General features: G+C 59.3%; 2 protein-coding genes and 1 pseudogene across 2 annotated transcripts; 2 read left to right on the top strand and 1 right to left on the bottom strand.

The window, feature by feature from the left end:
- The first annotated feature begins 2,254 nt into the window (after window positions 1–2,254).
- Window positions 2,255–5,515, top strand: LOC143639979 (kelch-like protein 17; annotated as a pseudogene).
- An 83-nt stretch (window positions 5,516–5,598) lies between these two features.
- LOC143639978 (pleckstrin homology domain-containing family N member 1-like) lies at window positions 5,599–12,494 on the top strand. The gene is made up of 15 exons (XM_077107982.1): window positions 5,599–5,607; window positions 7,990–8,136; window positions 8,222–8,302; window positions 8,377–8,449; window positions 8,600–8,727; window positions 8,800–8,931; window positions 9,019–9,099; window positions 9,674–9,743; window positions 9,884–10,032; window positions 10,145–10,300; window positions 10,517–10,654; window positions 10,811–10,951; window positions 11,129–11,356; window positions 11,593–11,641; window positions 12,387–12,494. Exons 1-15 carry the CDS (start codon window positions 5,599–5,601, stop codon window positions 12,410–12,412), a joined length of 1,608 nt encoding a protein of 535 aa, XP_076964097.1. The 3' UTR covers window positions 12,413–12,494.
- Window positions 12,495–12,945: 451 nt separating this feature from the next.
- On the bottom strand, window positions 12,946–17,086 carry LOC143639977 (PGC-1 and ERR-induced regulator in muscle protein 1-like). The gene is given in 4 exon segments (XM_077107981.1): window positions 12,946–13,402; window positions 13,686–13,811; window positions 14,319–15,831; window positions 16,027–17,086. Coding segments are annotated over 4 exon segments (2,469 nt in total). The 5' UTR covers window positions 16,744–17,086; the 3' UTR covers window positions 12,946–13,289.
- Window positions 17,087–17,977: the final 891 nt, after the last annotated feature.

Below are 17,977 nucleotides of genomic sequence, written 5' to 3'. Positions count from 1 at the left end.
GTGTTGTCCTTTGGCTCATTTGGAGACCTCCTCTGCACTCCCTACCCAGCCCAGTTCTGTCCCATGGCCCCCAGGAGACCTCCTCTGCACTCCCTGCCCAGCCCAGTGGTTACCCATAACCCCAGGTGACCTTCTGTGCACTCCCTGCCCAGTCCAGTGCTGTCCCTTGGCTCATTTGGAGACCCATGACCCCCAGGAGACCTTCCCTGTACTCTCTACCCAGCCCAGTGGTGACCCATGAACCCAGGTGACCTTCTGTACACCCTCCCCCAGCACAGAAGAGTCATGCTGGGGGAGGGTGTAGAAGCCACAGGTGCCCTGATGGACAGGCCTGTGCTGTCCTCACCTCCAGTGCACCTGGCAAGGAGTGAAACTGCTCCTCTTCCTCCTTAGAGCTGTCTGAGCCACTAAATTTAGCAGGCTCTGGTCATTGTCTTGCAAGAACTTGTAGAATTCTGGATCTTTTTCCTTCAGCGGAGAGAGCTGGTCCTTGTGCTCAGAGGCACTGCCTTTATGCCTACTGAGAAGGCAGGAGTCAGTAAGCCAGTGAAAAACCAGCAGGAGGTTGGCTTCTTGTCCACATAGCCACTTGTGGGCCTCCTCAGAGAGACCACAAGGTTATTCTGCTCCCTGCACAGCAGCCATCAACAAGCAGGAGGTTTCCCACAATGTTAAGTTTTCAGAAAACATAACTCTCTTCTGGACTCCTGTACCCAGAAGCCTCTCCCCATTGCTTTAACCTCTAGCACACAGACACTCAACCTGTGCTCTCCCCAGACTTGCTGTGCTGGCACCATGCAGTCCCCACAAAAGACCTGTCCCTATAACTCATCAACAACATCTTCAAAACCACCAAAGTCTCCTTGCAAACCACCACATCTCTCAACTCTCAATCACCATAATGGCCTCTCCATTCCCACCCTCCTCACCTATGATACTTTTTGGCACAGAAACCGGAGTGACCTTTTCCCTTTTTTAAAAAATGTCACAGGATGTTGCTTCACAGCTCTCGCTCTGAGGAAACTTCCCATTTTACTGGGTGATCTAACCTGATTCCTCATCACCCACCCTCTGGGTGCATCTTCAACTACTTTCCCACTTCTCCTACCAGTCACCCCTTCCTCATGGGTTCCCACTTCAAGACCTTCTCCGTTCCTGCTGTACGGTCCACACAGCCTACCCCTTCGGGCTGTCACTCAAAACTCAGGCTGTCGCCCTCCCAAGTTTGGCCACTTGGCATCCACTTTGTTACTGTAGTTAGGACACTGGAGACTGACTCCAGGGCTCCTCAAGCGCTAGGTAAGCGCTCTTCTTCGGAGCTACATCCCCAGCCCTTTCTGCTTTGAGACAGGGTGTTGATAATTGCCCAGGCTGGCCTCAAACTTGGGCTCTCCTGCCTCAGCCTTCCCAGTGGCTGGGTCTGCAGGCACGGAGCCGGCCCGGCTCTCCGCTCAACCTCCCTCCGGCCCCTCGCGTGGTTCCTGACCGCCCCCTGCGCGCTACAGAAGGGTCCGCCCCACACCGAACTCTACTGGGTCAGAAACGCAACTCTGCGTCACCCGCCAACGCCTGCCCCACCCGGAAGAAGGCTGGCACAGCAAGCCACCCAGGCGCGCCGGCTTACCGTGCCGCGGGGACCCTGACGGGCTCCAGACGCCGCGCAGCTCCACATCCGCGTGACTCCCGCTCCCGCGTCGCCGCCTCCGGGGAGCCCTCGGACTCGGACTCGGACTCAGAGTCCAAGCCTGAGGCCAGGAATTCGTCCACCGTCAGCTCCGCCAGGCGCCTGCGGGTCATGGAGGGTCACAAGGCACCAGCCCACTAGCCCCAGCCTTCGAAAGAGGTGAGGACAGGCCAGAGCACAGGCTCCCGCAAGGAACACGGCAGACTTACCTCCTGCTGCTCCTCGCCTCCGCCATGACGCCGAGCCCGCCTCGTGCGCCACACTTCCGGCCCCAGAAAGCCGTGCGCTACAGCACTACTTCCGGGTCGGCCCCACCCCCGGCCGAGCCCCGCCCTGTGGCTGGCTCTGCGATTCTCCGCTGAGTAGCCGGTGGCTTCCAGGCGGGAGGGCGCGTTCGCACCCTCATGGCTTCAGGTGGGAGCGCGAGAGATGGGGCGGGCGGCGCCGAGAAACCTTGTCTGCAGCCGGGGAGGCGCGCGACGCTGAGGGCCCACCGCTGCTGAGCCTCCTTCCAGCAGTCGCTCTCGTTTGTCCTGCGCCCTTCACGGCGGCAGTTCGGTGGTTGAGCTGATGCAGCCGCGCGGCGAGCACCCAGCCGGCAGGACGCAGAGCCCGGAGAACGGCAGCCCGGGGCCCCGGGCCCGAGGCGCCGCCGCCGCAGCCGCAGGCGTGAGTAGGGCGGAGAGCGGGCGGCGCCGAGGACCGACGGAGGGACCGGGGGACTCGGGAGAACGGCGTTGCCCGAGAGGCTGCCACAGGCCTGGGTCGTGTGAAGTCCGAGCCCCTCGGTCCTTAGGCCACGGCAGCGGTTCTGGGAAGTCCTGAGTGCTGCGGGGGGGCCAGGAAAGAGAGGCCCTAAGCCCCTTGCCTGCCCTTGAATTCCTCCACAACGGGAGGTCCACCTGCTGTACCGGGGGCCAGGGGTCTGCTTTAAAGCAGGCATTGGCCGGTTCCCTGCGTACACCTCCCACATTCCCAGTACTGCTGAGGGATGGGAAGGGTGGCTGGCAAGGCAGGAGCCCTATCCTTAGAAGGGTCGAGGATACCTGTCTCTCAAGGGGAACAAGAGATGGGTGAACTTAGTAGCTGAGAAGGGAGGTGGGCAGAGGAAGCTGGACAGTCAGGGCAGCAGTGTCTGGATGATCCCCCAGTGGGAGTAGGCTTAGAAGAGAGTCTGGTCTGGCTCCAGGGTAGCTCCCTGTACAGGAGGGGAGGTCTTGCTCCAGGCGGGCAGCATTACTAGGTGGGCCTTGATGCAGACGTTATGGCCACTGGACTGCTGGACAGATGGCTGACTTGGCTGCCCTGGCCATACCCAGAAGTCTGGTGGTACAGAGGAGGTGGGTGAGCAGCCCCCTACAGGGCTAACCCTGACCTGGCCCTGCCCACCTGCAGCCCAGAGGCAGAGGGAGCGTGGCCCAGGCAGGCCCCCATGGAAGGTGCCATGCAGCTACTGAGCCGCGAGGGCCACAGTGTGGCCCACAACTCCAAGCGGCACTACCATGATGCCTTCGTAGCCATGAGCCCAATGCGGCAGCGTGGCCTCCTATGTGACATCATCCTGCATGTGGCCGCCAAGGAGATCCGTGCACACAAGGTGCTGCTGGCCTCCTGTAGCCCCTACTTCCATGCCATGTTCACAAGCAAGTACCACAGTCTGGGTGGCACTTGGGGGCTCTCTGCAGCTCTCCCGGGACAGGTACCAGCCTGACTACTGTCCCCACAGATGAGATGAGTGAGAGCCGCCAGACTCATGTGACACTGCATGACATTGACCCTCAGGCCTTGGACCAACTGGTGCAGTTTGCATATACGGCTGAGATTGTAGTAGGCGAGGGCAACGTACAGGTGAGGCAGTGTGCCTCCTGCCAGGTCTCCCCATGCCCTGGCCCCTCACAGGCCTCTCCCCAAACCCTCCAGTTACTTTCACAGCCTGGGCACCTCCCACCAGACCCCATCTCCATGTTCCACAGACGTTGCTCCCAGCTGCCAGCCTGCTGCAGCTGAACGGCGTCCGGGATGCCTGCTGCAAGTTCCTGCTGAGTCAGCTGGACCCCTCCAACTGCCTGGGCATCCGGGGCTTTGCCGATACGCACTCCTGCAGTGACCTGCTCAATGCAGCACACAGGTATGTGCTGCAGCACTTTGTGGACGTGGCCAAGACCGAGGAGTTCATGCTGTTGCCGCTGAAGCAGGTAACCTGCCCACAGGGCCCAACTCACACCCTGCCCCTTCCCACCCCAGCACCCTCCTTCACCCCTTGCTCTCTGTTCCCCAGGCCTCATTCCAAGCTTCTGACCCATGCCCACCCTGTGACCTGTCGCCTGGGCACCCCCAACCCTGTTCCCATCTCCTGGCTCTACCCAGGTCTTTGCCTTGGACTCTTCATCTCATCTCATCCTTAACAGCCTCTGCTCCTAAACCCCAGTCCTGGTTCCATGTCCCCAAGACTATTTGGGATCTAGGCCCCCAGGAACCAATCCACAGCTCCTGACCCTGCTGGGCCCCTTCCTGTAGAAACACTGACCCCACCACCACCTCCAGACCCTCCCTCCCAGATACCTTCAGGGGGCTCCCTGGTCTCGCAGGACCCTCCCCAGATCTCATGCCTGAGGACCCCTATCCCCAGGTGCTGGAATTGGTCTCTAGTGACAGCCTAAATATACCTTCAGAAGAAGATGTCTACCGTGCTGTCCTGAGCTGGGTCAAACATGACGTGGACACTCGGAGGCAGCACGTTCCAAGAGTAAGGCCAGGCCTCGGGACCCCTTGTGGTGTTGGGGAGGGACCATGGTGGCTGAAGCCTGGGTGTGCCTCATGGAGTCCCTGGCCTCTCCCGTTCAGGGACACCATGGGGGCAGTGCAGGCATCTGTCTCAAGAACCCATCGTACAGGTGGTACAGGCATCTGAGCCAGGGTCTCAGCCCTGAGGCAAATGTGCCTGAGGGTCCCCTGACCTTGGCACTCCTGCCCCAGCTGATGAAGTGTGTGCGACTGCCCTTGATGAGCCGCGACTTCCTGCTGGGCCACATGGATGCTGAGAACCTGGTGAGGAATCACCCTGACTGCAAGGATCTGCTCATTGAGGCCCTCAAGTTCCACCTGCTGCCTGAGCAGAGAGGTGTACTGGGTACCAGCCGCACACGGCCCCAGCACTGTGAGGATGCCGGCCCTGTGCTCTTTGCCGTGGGTATGCCCATCCGGCCCCTTCCTCTGACACCCCTGCCCTGGCCATACCCAACACAAGCCCAGCCCACCACATTGGTCAGGTCTTGACCTGCTCCCTCCTCCTCCATCCAGGGTCTCTCAAGGCCCTGTGGAGTGTGATCCACCCCCAGAGTCCCAATACTCTTGCTCTCAGGCTATGCTAGACTCCCACTGGTTGCCTCCCAGTGCCTCTCCTCCTATCCTGTCACCTCCCCTTTCCTAGGTGGCGGGAGTCTTTTTGCCATCCATGGCAACTGTGAAGCATATGACACTCGAACTGACCGCTGGCACGTAGTAGCTTCCATGTCCACACGCCGGGCCCAAGTGGGAGTGGCTGCTGTAGGAATCCGGCTGTATGCTGTGGGCGGGTAAGCATAGAGGCCAGGCTTGGGTCCGGGGCTTGGCACATGCTTGCTAGGCCTTCCTTGACCAGTAGTGGACCCCTCTCCTAGCTATGATAGGACCTCAGACCTGGCTACTGTGGAATCGTATGACCCTGTGACCAACACATGGCAACCTGAGGTGTCCATGGGCACGCGGCGCAGCTGCCTGGGCATAGCTGCCCTGCACGGGCTCCTGTACGCAGATGGCGGCTATGATGGGGCTTCCTGTCTCAGCAGGTAGTAGCTGGGGTTGAGGCCCCCATGACCCTGCAGGGTGGCTCGGCAGCAGGAGGTGAGGCTGTACCAAGTTGTGTCTGATGGGGGATGGCAAAGGTACTGCCTGTCCAGGCCATCAGAGTCCCCAAAGCCTCTTTACCTAGGCCAAGCAGTTCTTAGGCCTGGTCTCTCCCCATCCCTTTTCCTTCCTGGGGTCCTCTCCTCCAGTCTAGGGCTGGGCCCAAAGGGGACACTTGCCCAGGAATACCCAACCAGGCAGCTCATCCGCTGAAAGTCTGGCCTAGAACGAAACCCAGACTGGGACTGAGTCAGTGGTGAGCCCTGCGCCTGGCCTTTGGGCGGGGCCTCTGAAGCTTCGACACGCTTCTCAGGGGTAGGCGGTGCCAGGTTAGATCTCCAGCTAACTGGTTGCATCTATGTTGCAGTTCTTTGGGTGATGTCGCTTGAGAAAGTTAAGGGTTTCAGGCGACAGAGAGCCAGCTGGTCACCTACTGCAGGCCTTAGTTTCTCCTTCAGGGTCTCGCAGGAAAGTGCTCCCAGATATCCACCTCCCACTGCAATCCTACCTATGCTGGTGCCTCCTGCCCCAGCACAGAAAGGAAGTGACCACTAAGCACTTGTTAGGCTACTTCTCCTGAAGGAACTGAGGGTGCCCCTGTGGGACGATGGACTGCCTGAGTAGAGGAGACCTAGCCTCTTTCCCCAACAGCTGGCACTGGTTTGGGCAGAACCTAGACTGAAGCTCCCTCCTGTGGGACCCTGCCCACGGATCTTATGCTGGAAGTGGGGGCGCGGACTCTGGGTCAGGACTGAAGCAGCTGGCATGGGCTCCCAGAGCCTACCTTTCTCACTGTCCCACCAGGCTGGGACCCCGTGTCATCCCCTGTCCCCTGTCTAAGGTCTCAGGGCTCTTGTAGTCAGCTGCTGGCTTCAGAAAGTATGCTGCCTCAGAGAAGGGGCTACATCTCAGACCCTGACTCTCTCTGTTCAGCCCAGGATAGGCAGTGTGACCCTGGAGGGAGTCCCATGAGGCATGGTGCCCCTAGTGGTCCTCCCTTGGAAAAGGGTCAAGACCCCTTGAGCCTTGGGAGATAGGGGCCAGGGAGGGCCCTGGCCAGGCTTGGACAGCATCCATGCTTCCATCCCTACTGCAGTTCCTAACTGTCCTGCCCGGGCCCCAAGGCTGACCTAGGCCCCAGGACCAGTGGCATAGCCCTTACGGATTCATGGTCTATTTTTTCGAGAGTGTCATCTGGAATCTTCCCACACTGCGTGTGGGTGCAGAAGGCCCCACCCAGAGGCAGAGAAGCGGGGGGAACTCTGATCTGTCTGTTCACATTCCTAGGCTTGCCCAAGGGGCAGCTTGGCTTGGCCAGGACACAGCAGCCCTGCAGGTGACCCAAATGTGACCCCCAACAGAATTTGCCCCTAAGCTAGTAGGTCACAGTCCTCTCCAGTCCCTTAGCACCTGACTCCTATCTGACCCTGGCTCTGATATCAAAGCCCCCATTGGTAGAGAACAAACTCTCTGCCAGGACTACCTAAGTGCTATGTAGACATTGGCCCTTCTTCCTTCCCTTCAGCATAATACATTGACCCCCCCCCCCCCCGCAGCACGTTCCAGGCCCTGGAGACTCAGCAGTGGCAGATAGACAGGATGACTAAGTAGAAATAGAGTAAGTCGACTGTGCTAAGGCAGCCAACTAGAACAGGAAAGGCTGGAATTTTAGAAGAGTGTGCAGCCAGGGAGAAGGTGAGAGCTGAGCAAAGGCCCCAAGGTTGTGATGTGGAGAGTCAGTGCTGAGTGGCCCCAGCCAAGGGAACAGCCTGATTCAGACATGTGCCTGATTTGAGAGAAAGAGAGGGAGGAAGAGTGGAGGGGCAGGTCGCAGAGAACCCTTAGTCATTGCCGTTTTTGTGTGAGAGACTGAGGCCCATGCTCGGTATGCTAGAGCAACTAGCACTTGAGCACTCAGAACCCATGTTGGTATCCAGGCAGGCTGCAGTGCGAATATTACACCAAGGAAATTGGTGTATATTACAGATTAGGGCTCGGGTTTTTGCTTTTTTTTTTTGTCTGTTTTTGCTTATAGAATCAGGTATTAAACATTTACCAGTTTACTGGTAAAAGGCAGGGTTTTATGCACTATCTCACCCAGACACCCCAAAACTCCTTTGAAAAGTCTGGAGAGATTGAACAAACAAAATAGAGCTGCAGAACCAGGAGGTGGTGAAGCTAAGGGTTGACTCCACCAAGTCCCAACTTCTCTGTCACTGCTAGACCAGGTAGCATGGACTGGGGAGCTGTATTGTGTGCATATTGTGTATTCTGCCACCATTCCATGTATACAGGCTGTGTGCATCTGCCTGTGTGTGTTGTGTGGCCTGGCATGGACAGATCAGGACTATATGGGTGGCTGAGTAATGGATTGGGGTTGCTGGCCCTATCTGGCCAGTCCCCAAGCCCTACTCCCCTAGGACTTTCCAGGCCTGGAGAATCAGCCGGAGAACTTGGAGCATCCCATCCTGAGTGTGTTCAAGAAGGGGCGGCGGAAGGTGCCCGTGAGGAACCTGGGCAAGGTGGTACACTATGCCAAGGTCCAGCTGTGGTTCCAGCACAGCCAGGTGGGGGCTGGGGGGCATGCTCAGGGACCCATACCCCACCATCCTGTCTGCCCCAGTCCCTCAGATGGGCATCTGCTCTCCCCAGGATACCAATGACTGCTACTTGGAGCTGTTCCCTTCCCACCTCTACTTCCAGGCTCACAGTTCTGCAGGACTCACATTCCAGGTAAGGGGCCTGGGCAAGGGTGGGGGAAAGGCCCCTGAGAGTTCCTGCAACTGCTACTACCTGTTCTCTGGCAGGGGCTGTTGCCGCTGGTGGAGTTGAGCATCTGCCCCCTTGAGGAGACTGGAGAGCATGGCTTCCAGATCACAGGTATGTGAAGGACACTGGCCTCCTAGAAGGGTGCCTCCCAGCCAGGGCCATGGATCAATCTGCACAGATCCCTTGGAGAGGGGCCTGTGCTTGGACTCTGGGGCTCCAAGCTTGGGCCCACCTCAGCCCACACTGCTCCTCCACCCCCAGGACCACTGCCCGCCCCACTCCTCGTTCTCTGTCCCAGTGAAGATGAGCTCCGCTGCTGGCTCTACCACTTGGAAAAGCAGATGGCCCTTGTCGGGGGACTGCGGCACTGCCACTCTGTGCCCCCGCAGGTCAGTGTCAGGAACCTGCAAGCCCCTCCCCCCTCTTTCTCTGCCAGCCTACCCTGATGGCCTCCTCCACAGGGCCCCTCAGGGGATGAGCTCCCCTGGTCCCTGCAGTGCCGTCTGACCTGGCTGTGGAGGGCATCTGGGCGTGAATCTGTGGGCAGTGCCATCTGTGCCTCAAGGGTCAAGCTGCAGCACCTGCCTTCACAGGTGGAGAGGATGTGGGCAGGGTAAAGGGGGAGGTGGGACAGCCCATGGTGCCCAGCCCTACCCATGCTATCTTTTGACCCCTTGCAGGAGCAATGGGATTGGCTCCTGGTCCTGTACCCAACATCCCTGGCCATCTTCTCTGAGGAACCAGATGGGATTGCCTTTAAGGTGGGCCCTCCCCAGGGTGGACCTGCCCAGGGAGGCATGCTGTGTGTAGTGGGGGCGGCAACTCGGGGAGAACCTGTATATCAAGGCCTGTTGGGACAGAGCACAGGGCTCCACCCATCTGGCTCACTGCCTGGTCAGCCTGATCTCAGCTCTGAGGTGAAAGAGTTCCTCCCTGGAGCACCTTCCTCATCCTGAAGGGCCCTCAGCCACCAGCCAGATCATCGCCCTTGGGCAGGTGGCATGAGGTGGGACCCTCCTGGGAGTCATTGGTATGTGCTCTGCTGCCTGATGGGAGTGTGCATACATGCCAGTGAGCACGTCACTGGTGTACACTTAGGAGACACACAGGGGCTTCCCTGCCTGGGGGTCATTCCCCATCTGCTATGTGAGTTGGTGAGCAGACCTGGGTGATGATGTCCCCAGGAGAGACTTTAGCTGCCCTACTTCCTCAGGGAACTGGCCTTGGTGCTGGACTGTCTGGGTGCCCAGCCCAGCTCTGGAAGACTGGGGGATGGGGCCAGGCAGGGGCTGGAGCTGCTCCCAGGAAGGCATAGGCCTCACTCACTGCCCACAGGGGGAGTTGCCACTCACTGCCATCCACATCAACCTGGAAGAGAAGCAGACCTGCTCGTTCCTGATCTCAGGTCCGTTCTGACCCAGACTCCGCCCCTGCCTTGGCACCAGGGGGAAGGGGAGTGAGCCTGGTGGCCAGCCCAGCTCTTTATGGGGACTCTGTGGGGTACACCTGTGCTGCCAGGCCCCACCTCATGGAGTCTGTGTACAGGCCGATTCATCCATACCATCCGGGTGGTGTGTGCCAGTCATGAAGATTACCGCCACTGGCTGCTCTGCCTCCAGACGGTTTCCAGACAGGATGGGGCCCCCCTGCTGCTCAACCCTGAGAGCTTCCCAGGCCTGCAGGGGCCCACACAGGTGAGGGGCAGCAGAAGGACCTTGGCTCAGGCCCTGGGGATAGAGGGGTGGGTCCAGACATAGGTGGGTGGGGAGAGGGATTGGCCACCCAGCTCATCCCCTGACTGCCCAGGTCACAGGTGGTGTCCGAGGCTCACTTTCCTCTGATGGACGGACCAGCTGGGATTCAGGGTGCCCAGTGCCCACCTCCAAGCACACCAGCCACTCCCTCCCTGAGTCCTCAGTGCTGTCCACTGCAGGCTGCCCTGCTCCTACCCAGCCTGCACCTGTGAGTACCTGGGGGAATGGCTGAGGAAGAGGGGTAGGAAGCATGAGGCTTCTGTGTGCCTGGGAGACTGGTTCCCACGCCTCGTCAACCTGAGCCTGGACCCTGGTTCCTGGGTTGGGGGGACTTAGACTGGAGGGAGTGCCATGGGGCCTCAGAGAATTGAGTGGGAAGGGCCAAGAGAACTTTCTGGAAGGTTTTGGTCCCCCACAGGGCCAGCCCAATTCTGAAACTGACTGTGCCAGCATTGTCCAATGGAGAGCAGATCTGAGGCGCAGCAGCCGGTCCAGGGGCCAGGCCCGAGGGGAGCTGCCTGGTCCTGCCGTACCACCACACATGCATCTGCACCTGACCAAGGTGGCCCAGCCCTGCAGGGTGGCTTTCCCTCCTGCCCTGCCTCCCTGGCCTGGTCTCTCAGCCTGGCTGGGCCTGCAGGTCCCGAGGCCTCTTTCATGCAGAGAGAGGTTCTGCTACTTCTAACTCAAGGACTGCCTCTTCTACACCTTCGTTCAGGTGGGCAGGCTGGGCCTGGAGTGTGGCCCAGAGGCCCCAGAGCAGCCCCTGGAGGCACCACACTCCCCGCTGTATGCTGATCCCTACAACCCACCTGCCACTTCCCATCGCAGGATCGCAGATATCAGGGGCCTGGATGAGGTCAGTTGCCTGCTGGTGACAGGGCTGAATGTGCCACAGCCTGAAGTCAGGGAGAGGCCAAAACCTGAGGTTTGCTCAGGCTATGATGGGAGACTAAGGGGGTGCCCGGGGCGGGAACCCCTGTGCTCCCTGGTGGCCCTCACCCAGGGCCTCACGTTACCCCCATTCTCCTGGCAGTTCCTCAGTGCAGTGCGAAGCTCACCTGGACCAGAGCCTTGCAGCCCATTTCCCTTGGTCCCTGTGTCTGTGCCTGTCACTGGTCCCTGCTCTGGACTCTCCAGCTCTCCTGGCCCCCCAGCTCCTCATTTGGTCTCCAAGAAAGGAGCCCTGCAGTCCCGAGCTGCTCAGGGACACCGGGGTCCCATCAAGGACCGGGGTCCACAGCCCCCAGATTCCCCTCAGCTGGTGAGTAGCAGCCCCCACTGCAGGAGGAGGAGTGAGGAGGCCCAGTCCCTGGGCCCAAAGGGTGCTGGGCAGACCTAGAACTTGGAGGGAGCAGGAGAGAGAGAGAAATAGGAGAATGTGGGGCAAGCAGGACCAGGAGACAAGGATGGGAGGGCTGTGGCAGGTTCTAGGCTGATCTTTATGCTCCCTTCCCAGGGATCTGCCCTGCTCTCAGACTTGTGGTTTGGGGTTCCCAGGTCTCCCCTGCCAGGGAAGTGTCACCCACCCCTCTGCCACCTCCCTCAGGTGAGTGGGGTTCCTGCCTCCCTGGGGATAAGTACAAACCAGGATGTAGCTTCCTGCAGGCTGATGGGTCTCTGCCCTCCCCACCCGATGGTGACAAGACTTCATCTTCCTCCCACCAGAAATGGCCACGGCTCAGAAGGCTTGAGGCAGAGGGGGGGGCTCATGCAGTGGATCTGATGGCCCCTGGCCAGGGCTGCTTGTCAGAACCACATCTGTTCAGTTCTGACCCTGGAGAGGGACCTGCAGTCACCTAATGTTTTGACCCATGTCAAATCCCCAGCGTGGGTCTGACCCCAGCAAGTCAAAGGAGTATCCAGGACCTGAGGGCAGATGGGTAGAAGCTGGAATAGCTAAGAATAGGCGCCTCATCCCTGGGGACACCCTGGCTGTGTGGCTGACCACAACCCAGCAAGGGTCTTCAGGGAGGTGCTGAACATCTGCAGATGCCATCTGCAGCTCTGCCCTCAGGGAGGGAACTTAACCTGGAAGTTGGGGGCCACATGGATGTGCAGGACAGAGGGCTAGGTCAGGTTGGCAGGGTCTGAGTGTGTGAGGTTGGAGCATGAGGCTCCTAGGTCTCAAGGTGTGAACCAGCACAGGCAGAGGCATAAAGGTGTCCCTCAAAGTGGGCAGGGGTGGGGGTCAGTGCTTGGGTGTATGGATGGGGCTAGTCAGACACTGATGCCATAAACAAGGAAGAGAGAGGAGATTTTATTGGTGCTGTCTACCTGTGTCCTCCACCAAGGAACCAGGAATCTCCCACCATCCTGAAGACCCTGTGCACACTGCCCTGGGCAGACCCCCTGCCACTGCTCTGCCACCTCCGGCCCCACTCACCTTCCCACCCCATCTCTGACTCTCTCAGCCTTGACCTCCACACCAGCTGACCCATGGGACCAGGGACAATTCCAAGCCAAGTCCTCATGGGTGAGGCCACCAGGTTCTCCCTGAATCCTCATCCAGGTCTCCTCAGAGGAGCCAAGGTCCTGCCCCATAGACTCCCCACCACAGGGGCTGCAGCAACCACTGGAGGTGTCTGGGTGTCTGCCCAGGTCTACCCACCACCACTACCTTGACCACGTCCTTTGGGGCTCAGGGTTCAAGAGGCTCTTGTGAGTAGGGCAGATGCCCCAGAACATGCCCCTAGCTCCTATGGCCTCTAGCATCCCTGTCCTGACCCCACCCAAACCCAGCACTCCTTGCCCCTCTCTGCCACTCCTAATTCCAGTATCTTCTCCTGCCACTTCCCCCCAACCTATAACCAGATGAAACACAATGCCCTGTTAAGTTAGATCTCAGATCATCAACAATAATTTCTTAGTGTAAATTTATCCCAAATATTGCATGTCTGAAATTCAAATTTAACTGGATGCCCTGTGCTTTTCATTTGCTAATTCAATACCCTATTAACTAGTTCCCTGCTCAGTCCCTACCCACCCATAATTCCAAATTTCCTTCCTCCAAGGGGAGGGGAGCGGCCTCAGCCCCTGGCTGGGCCTCAGGTGGAGTCCAAGGGAGCCAGCCCCACAGACACTGGCTCTCTCCTGGACGCCCTGGAAGACAGGGGTCAGAGGGCAAGGAGGAGGGCAGCACCTCCTGGCACCATGCTTGTCTCCTGTCCTGTGTCTTCGTGGTCCAGGTCTGGCTGCTAGGAGGTGGGACTTGGGCTGCGGCTACAGCTGCGGCTGGGAGTGCGCCCACGCCTCACACGCCTGCAGAAGTAGCGGATGGCAGAGATGGTGCCAAGGTTGGCCAGCAAGACTGAAAGAGAAGCACAAGGTCTCCTGGTGCTGGCTCCTGCCAGTCATCCCCTTCTGATCACATGACTCAGTCCTCAGAGGGTAGGACAAGGCCAGCAGGACAGAGCAATGGGGTGGAAGCCGGTCAGCAGGGGAGAAGCAGAGTTGGGGAGAACCTGTGCCTCCAGCGCATACCTCCTCCCCCCGTGCACACCTCCTCCCTAGGGGCCCAGGTGAGGCTGAAAAAGGAAGCCCCTCCTTCTGACTCCTAGGCACAAACTCCCTCTGCCCCCAGAGCCCCACACCTGTTTTCCAAGCATCCGGGGTATGTAGATCTGACGTTCTCACTGCCCAGGTGGCAAAAGCCACAAACACCAGACACATGTCATTCTGACTGAAGGGAGGTGAGGCCAGGGGACTGCAGAGCTCCCCTAGGAGAGAGAAGTACACCAGAGCTTGACTGCTGCACCCTGAGACACGCCTGCCAGGACATGTCCACCCTGACACTTGTGCCCTGAACACATCTGCCCTGGGCACGCCTGCCAGGACATGTCCACCCTGGGACATGTGTACCCTAGACACACCAGTCCTAAGAATCACCTGTGCTGCCATCACCTGCCTCACTAAGGCCCAAGTCAGAGCACCCCCAGCACCTATCCTGCTAGTGGTGATTTAGAGATGGGCTTCCCTGGCATTTGGGCCTGGACTCAGGTCAGACCCTGAATGGCCATGGTGCCTGGCCTCAGCCGCCCCATGTGGACCATGTCCTGGGATTCCTGGAGCTTGCTTGACCTCCCAACAGGTTCCTAAGGCCCCCCCACCCAGAGGCTGATGACCGAAGATTGGGCTCCATCCCCACCCCCATAGCCCTTCTGGCTGGGCTCCCTGGACAGTGTGTTCCTAGACCTGGATGGACTTCGGGCTTAAGCAGAATGCACCTGCCCGCATGACCACCAGGCTGAGTTGTTCCACTGTGGCTGGGCTGGGCTCAGACGAGATCCTGGGCCCCGCTTCCCTGGGGTGCTCTGAGGCCCGCAGCTGGAGAAGGGATGGCAGCACACCCCCAAACCCATCCTCAAGGAAGTGTTCGTAGGCCTCAGGGATAGAAATGGGCACCAGGTCACCAGGGGGTGCCACTGGCACAGCCTCGACCCTCGGGGGCAGGGCTGCAGCTGGGGAACAGCACCCCTGATGCCGGGACATCTGGCCCTGAAAATCCCAGAAGAAGAACTCGCATGTGTCCGGCCACTGGACTTCACCTAGGGCCTGGCTGGCTCACTCCTCTGCCACGCTTTCATCCTCCTCTTCAATGGTGTCACAAAAGAAGAACTCATAGGCCTCTGGGAGGGTCACTGCAAAGCTGCTGCCCAGCCCAGGCCTCACTGAAGCAGAAGGGGCAGGGGGCGGCAGGTGCTTGAGGATCCGCGGCTGCGGGGGCCGGGGCCCGACTGTCACAGCGTTCCAGGCTGCAGACCCCTCATGGCCCCCCATTGCCATTCTGAGGGCTGAGGGCCGGGGTGTGACTGGTGAGGGTGGGCCCTCGGCCCCTGCTGACCTTGGCTTCTCCAGTCTGGGCACTGCCATAGAAAATCGTACCTTCTTCCTCTTGGGAGCCTGCATGGGGCCCTGCAGGGGCTCGCCCTCAGGGGGTCCTGGGGTCCCTTCAGAGGGCTGCTCTCTGGGCTTCTCTTGGGGTCCCCCAGGAGGAACAATCACCTCTGTCCCCACAGTGTCAGACCCTGCTTGGGGGACAGGGGCCCAGGAGGGCTCAGCAGCACTGGCTCTGGGGTCAGGTATGGATACAGGTGCTTCAGACTCAGCCTTGGAAACAGAGTGCGGCAGAGCTGTGCACGGCAGGGCCACAGAGCCAAGAGTAGAGGAATCCACCACTGCTGCATGCAGGTCCACACAGACTCTTGGTGTGGAGACAGGTGTAGATCCAATCTGGACCTACTGAGGCTCAGAGGCAGATGTAGACATGGCCGTGTCAGGTTGAGGCTTGGAGGCAGGTGTAGATAAAGCCTCATCAGGTTGGAGTTTGGGGGCAGGTGTAGACAAATCCATGTTGGGTAGACTTTCAGAGGGAGATGTAGATGAAGCCATGTTGGGTTGAGGCTTGCATGCAGGTGTAGACAAAGTCACATCAGACTGAGGTTTGGAGGCAGGCACAGACAAAGCCACATTGGGTTGAGACTCAGAGACAGACATAGACAGACCCACTTTGGGAGGAGGCTCAGAGGCAGGTGTAGATGAAGCCATGTCAGACTGAGGTTTGGAGGCAGGTGCAGAGAAAGCCACATCAGGTTGAGGCTCAGAGTCAAGCATACACAGATTCATGTTGGGCTGAATCTTGCAAGCAGGTATAGACAGACCCATGTTAATTTGAGGCTTGGAGGCAGGTGTAGACAGAGCCACATCTGGCTTAGCCAGGGAGACATTTGGATGAGTTTCCTGAGCAGATATGGATACCGTGTGTAGCTCAGCTCTAGGAGTTATTCTGATCTGGTCTGTACCTTGCTCAGTGACAGGCACAGGTGTGCACAGACCCCAGCCTGGCCCTGGACTGGCAACATGCTCAGGGGGACGAACACTCAGCTCCGGAGCACCTGCAGAGCCTGGATCCAGTGTGTCCTGCTGGGCTCATGCTGTCAGCTTTGCTGCCCCAGCCACAAACCCCTTGCCCCTGGACCCAGCCAGGCCAGTGCCCTCCTCAGGCCTGATCTCAGTGGGCAGCAGGGAGCCCAGATGGGCAACAGCAGGGCCTGGGGCTCCTGAGCGCCCTCCCCCCTTTACACCCACAGTACGTCTCTTCTTGCGCCCAGGGCTCTGTGCTGGGGCTCCAGGGCTGTCGGGGGGTTTCTGGGAGGTGGGGCTGAAGCCAGGAGACTCGGGACTCCGAGGGGGCTCACCAGGGGGGCTGGGGGCCGGGCCCTGCAGGAGCCTCTGCATCTCCTCTCTGGAAGCTGCTGACCGTGGGAGGACTGAGCACTGACCGGGAGGGGCAGCACCTGAGCCAAGGGACAGAAGAGCTTCTGACTGTGCGGACGTGCCGGCTGCCTGCTGACCATGTCCCAGAGCCAGGACAGGCTCACCCTGAGACCTTCTGACCAGCTGTCCTGTGGCCACGGCATCCTCCTCTTCACAGCTCTGACAGCCCCTCCTCCTGGGAGCAAGCTGCCCAGTAAGAAGGGGTGGGGGCCCAGGGGGGCTGCTGCCACTGCTGTCCCCTTGGTCAATGTCACTGGACAAGAGCTCATCTCCAGAAGCTAGACCAGCCTGCAGGAGACCACACTCATCAGCAGTGGCAGAGAACTCAGCCCAGTCCTGGTCACTGAGCTGGACGCTGTACTGGAAGTTGTCCATCATGGGTCAACAGAGGCGCTGGAGAGGCAGCAGAACTTGGGGCCGAGTGGAGTCTTCACAGGTCCAGGCTCTGGGCACCAACCTGCGCACCTGGCTACCAACCCACCCACCCCAGGGATGCCGCACATCTCCCTGGTACACCATCTACACCCTGAAAGAAAGCAAAACCCTTTTTTCTGAATTAAAAAATTCCTCGGCTCCCACTTGCCTTGTCTCCTAATCATCTCTAAATGGTAACTTTATCACAACACACTGCCACTGTCCTGCAATCAAACATGACCCTGGATTCATGGCATTTGCCTTCCCCCCACCCCCAGCAGCCCTGACCCCTGCTCAGCAGCCTTTCTGACCTCCTGACTGCCTCTGCTCCCTCAGAGCAGACTGCACCAGGACAACCGGCCAGGAATTAGGGCCCCTGGAGGTGGTCAGCCCTGGGCGGTCGCAGCATGCTCTAGTTGGCAGCAGGTCATAGACTGGAGGCTGCAGTGTCCAGGAGGTGACCAGTCTAGGGCAATGACCTTCACCAGCTTTGGCTGGGACAAGATTCCTCTGAGCTCACCAAGGTCAGAGCTGGCTCAGGGGTCAGCAGGAAAACCTTGGGCTGGATGTTACAGAGCAGAGCTGAGTCCCTGACCCCCAATGGCCCCCTCACGTTATCCTCAGGATCTGCACCCCTGGCTGAGTTCACCTTAGCTGGTGAGAGCCAGCCTCTGCCTCCATGGGGGCTGCTCTTAGGCTCTTGGTGAGACTCTGCCAGACCCAGAGGAAAGGAGGTCACTGGCTGGGACAGTCCTGAGCCAAAGCTGTCTGGAGACCAGAGTACAGTTTCTTTCTGCCCACTGACTCAAGCCCTCCTCTCTGGCCTGGGGGCTGTCTGCTAATGGGAGCCTTGGACAGGAATGTGGGGCTGATCACATCCTACCTGATCTAGGCAGCCAGCCGGGCAGTGGAACTGGGAGTTCACACAGCCCATTCCAGGGCAGCATGGTGCTATGCTCTCCCTGCAGGCTCCACACCTACTGCCCAAAATACCTCATCCCTGTGCACACATGACTTGTGCCAGTCAGGGCTCAGGCCACAAATAGATGGCATTTGAGGAGCCTTCAGTTACATGATGGACGTCGTCCTGGTGCAGATCCAGACCCAGAGTTGGTGCCAGCAAAGGTCACAGAAGACTCTGGCCAGAGAATGCTGACCAGTGACCAGCCCTGCACAGGCCTCCCTCTCCCAGGCA

This window comes from Callospermophilus lateralis, unplaced genomic scaffold (assembly GCF_048772815.1).
Source record: "Callospermophilus lateralis isolate mCalLat2 unplaced genomic scaffold, mCalLat2.hap1 Scaffold_103, whole genome shotgun sequence".
In the NCBI taxonomy this organism is placed as follows: domain Eukaryota; kingdom Metazoa; phylum Chordata; class Mammalia; order Rodentia; family Sciuridae; genus Callospermophilus; species Callospermophilus lateralis.
The sequence above is the reverse complement of the archived record's forward strand: the minus strand, read 5'-3'. Positions and strand labels throughout refer to the sequence as shown.

Coding starts and splice junctions, on each gene's coding strand:
- LOC143639978 (XM_077107982.1), top strand. Junction 8,137..8,221: donor TGTGGTTCCAGCACAGCCAG/GTGGGGGCTGGG, acceptor TGCTCTCCCCAG/GATACCAATGACTGCTACTT. Junction 8,450..8,599: donor GCATGGCTTCCAGATCACAG/GTATGTGAAGGA, acceptor CTCCACCCCCAG/GACCACTGCCCGCCCCACTC.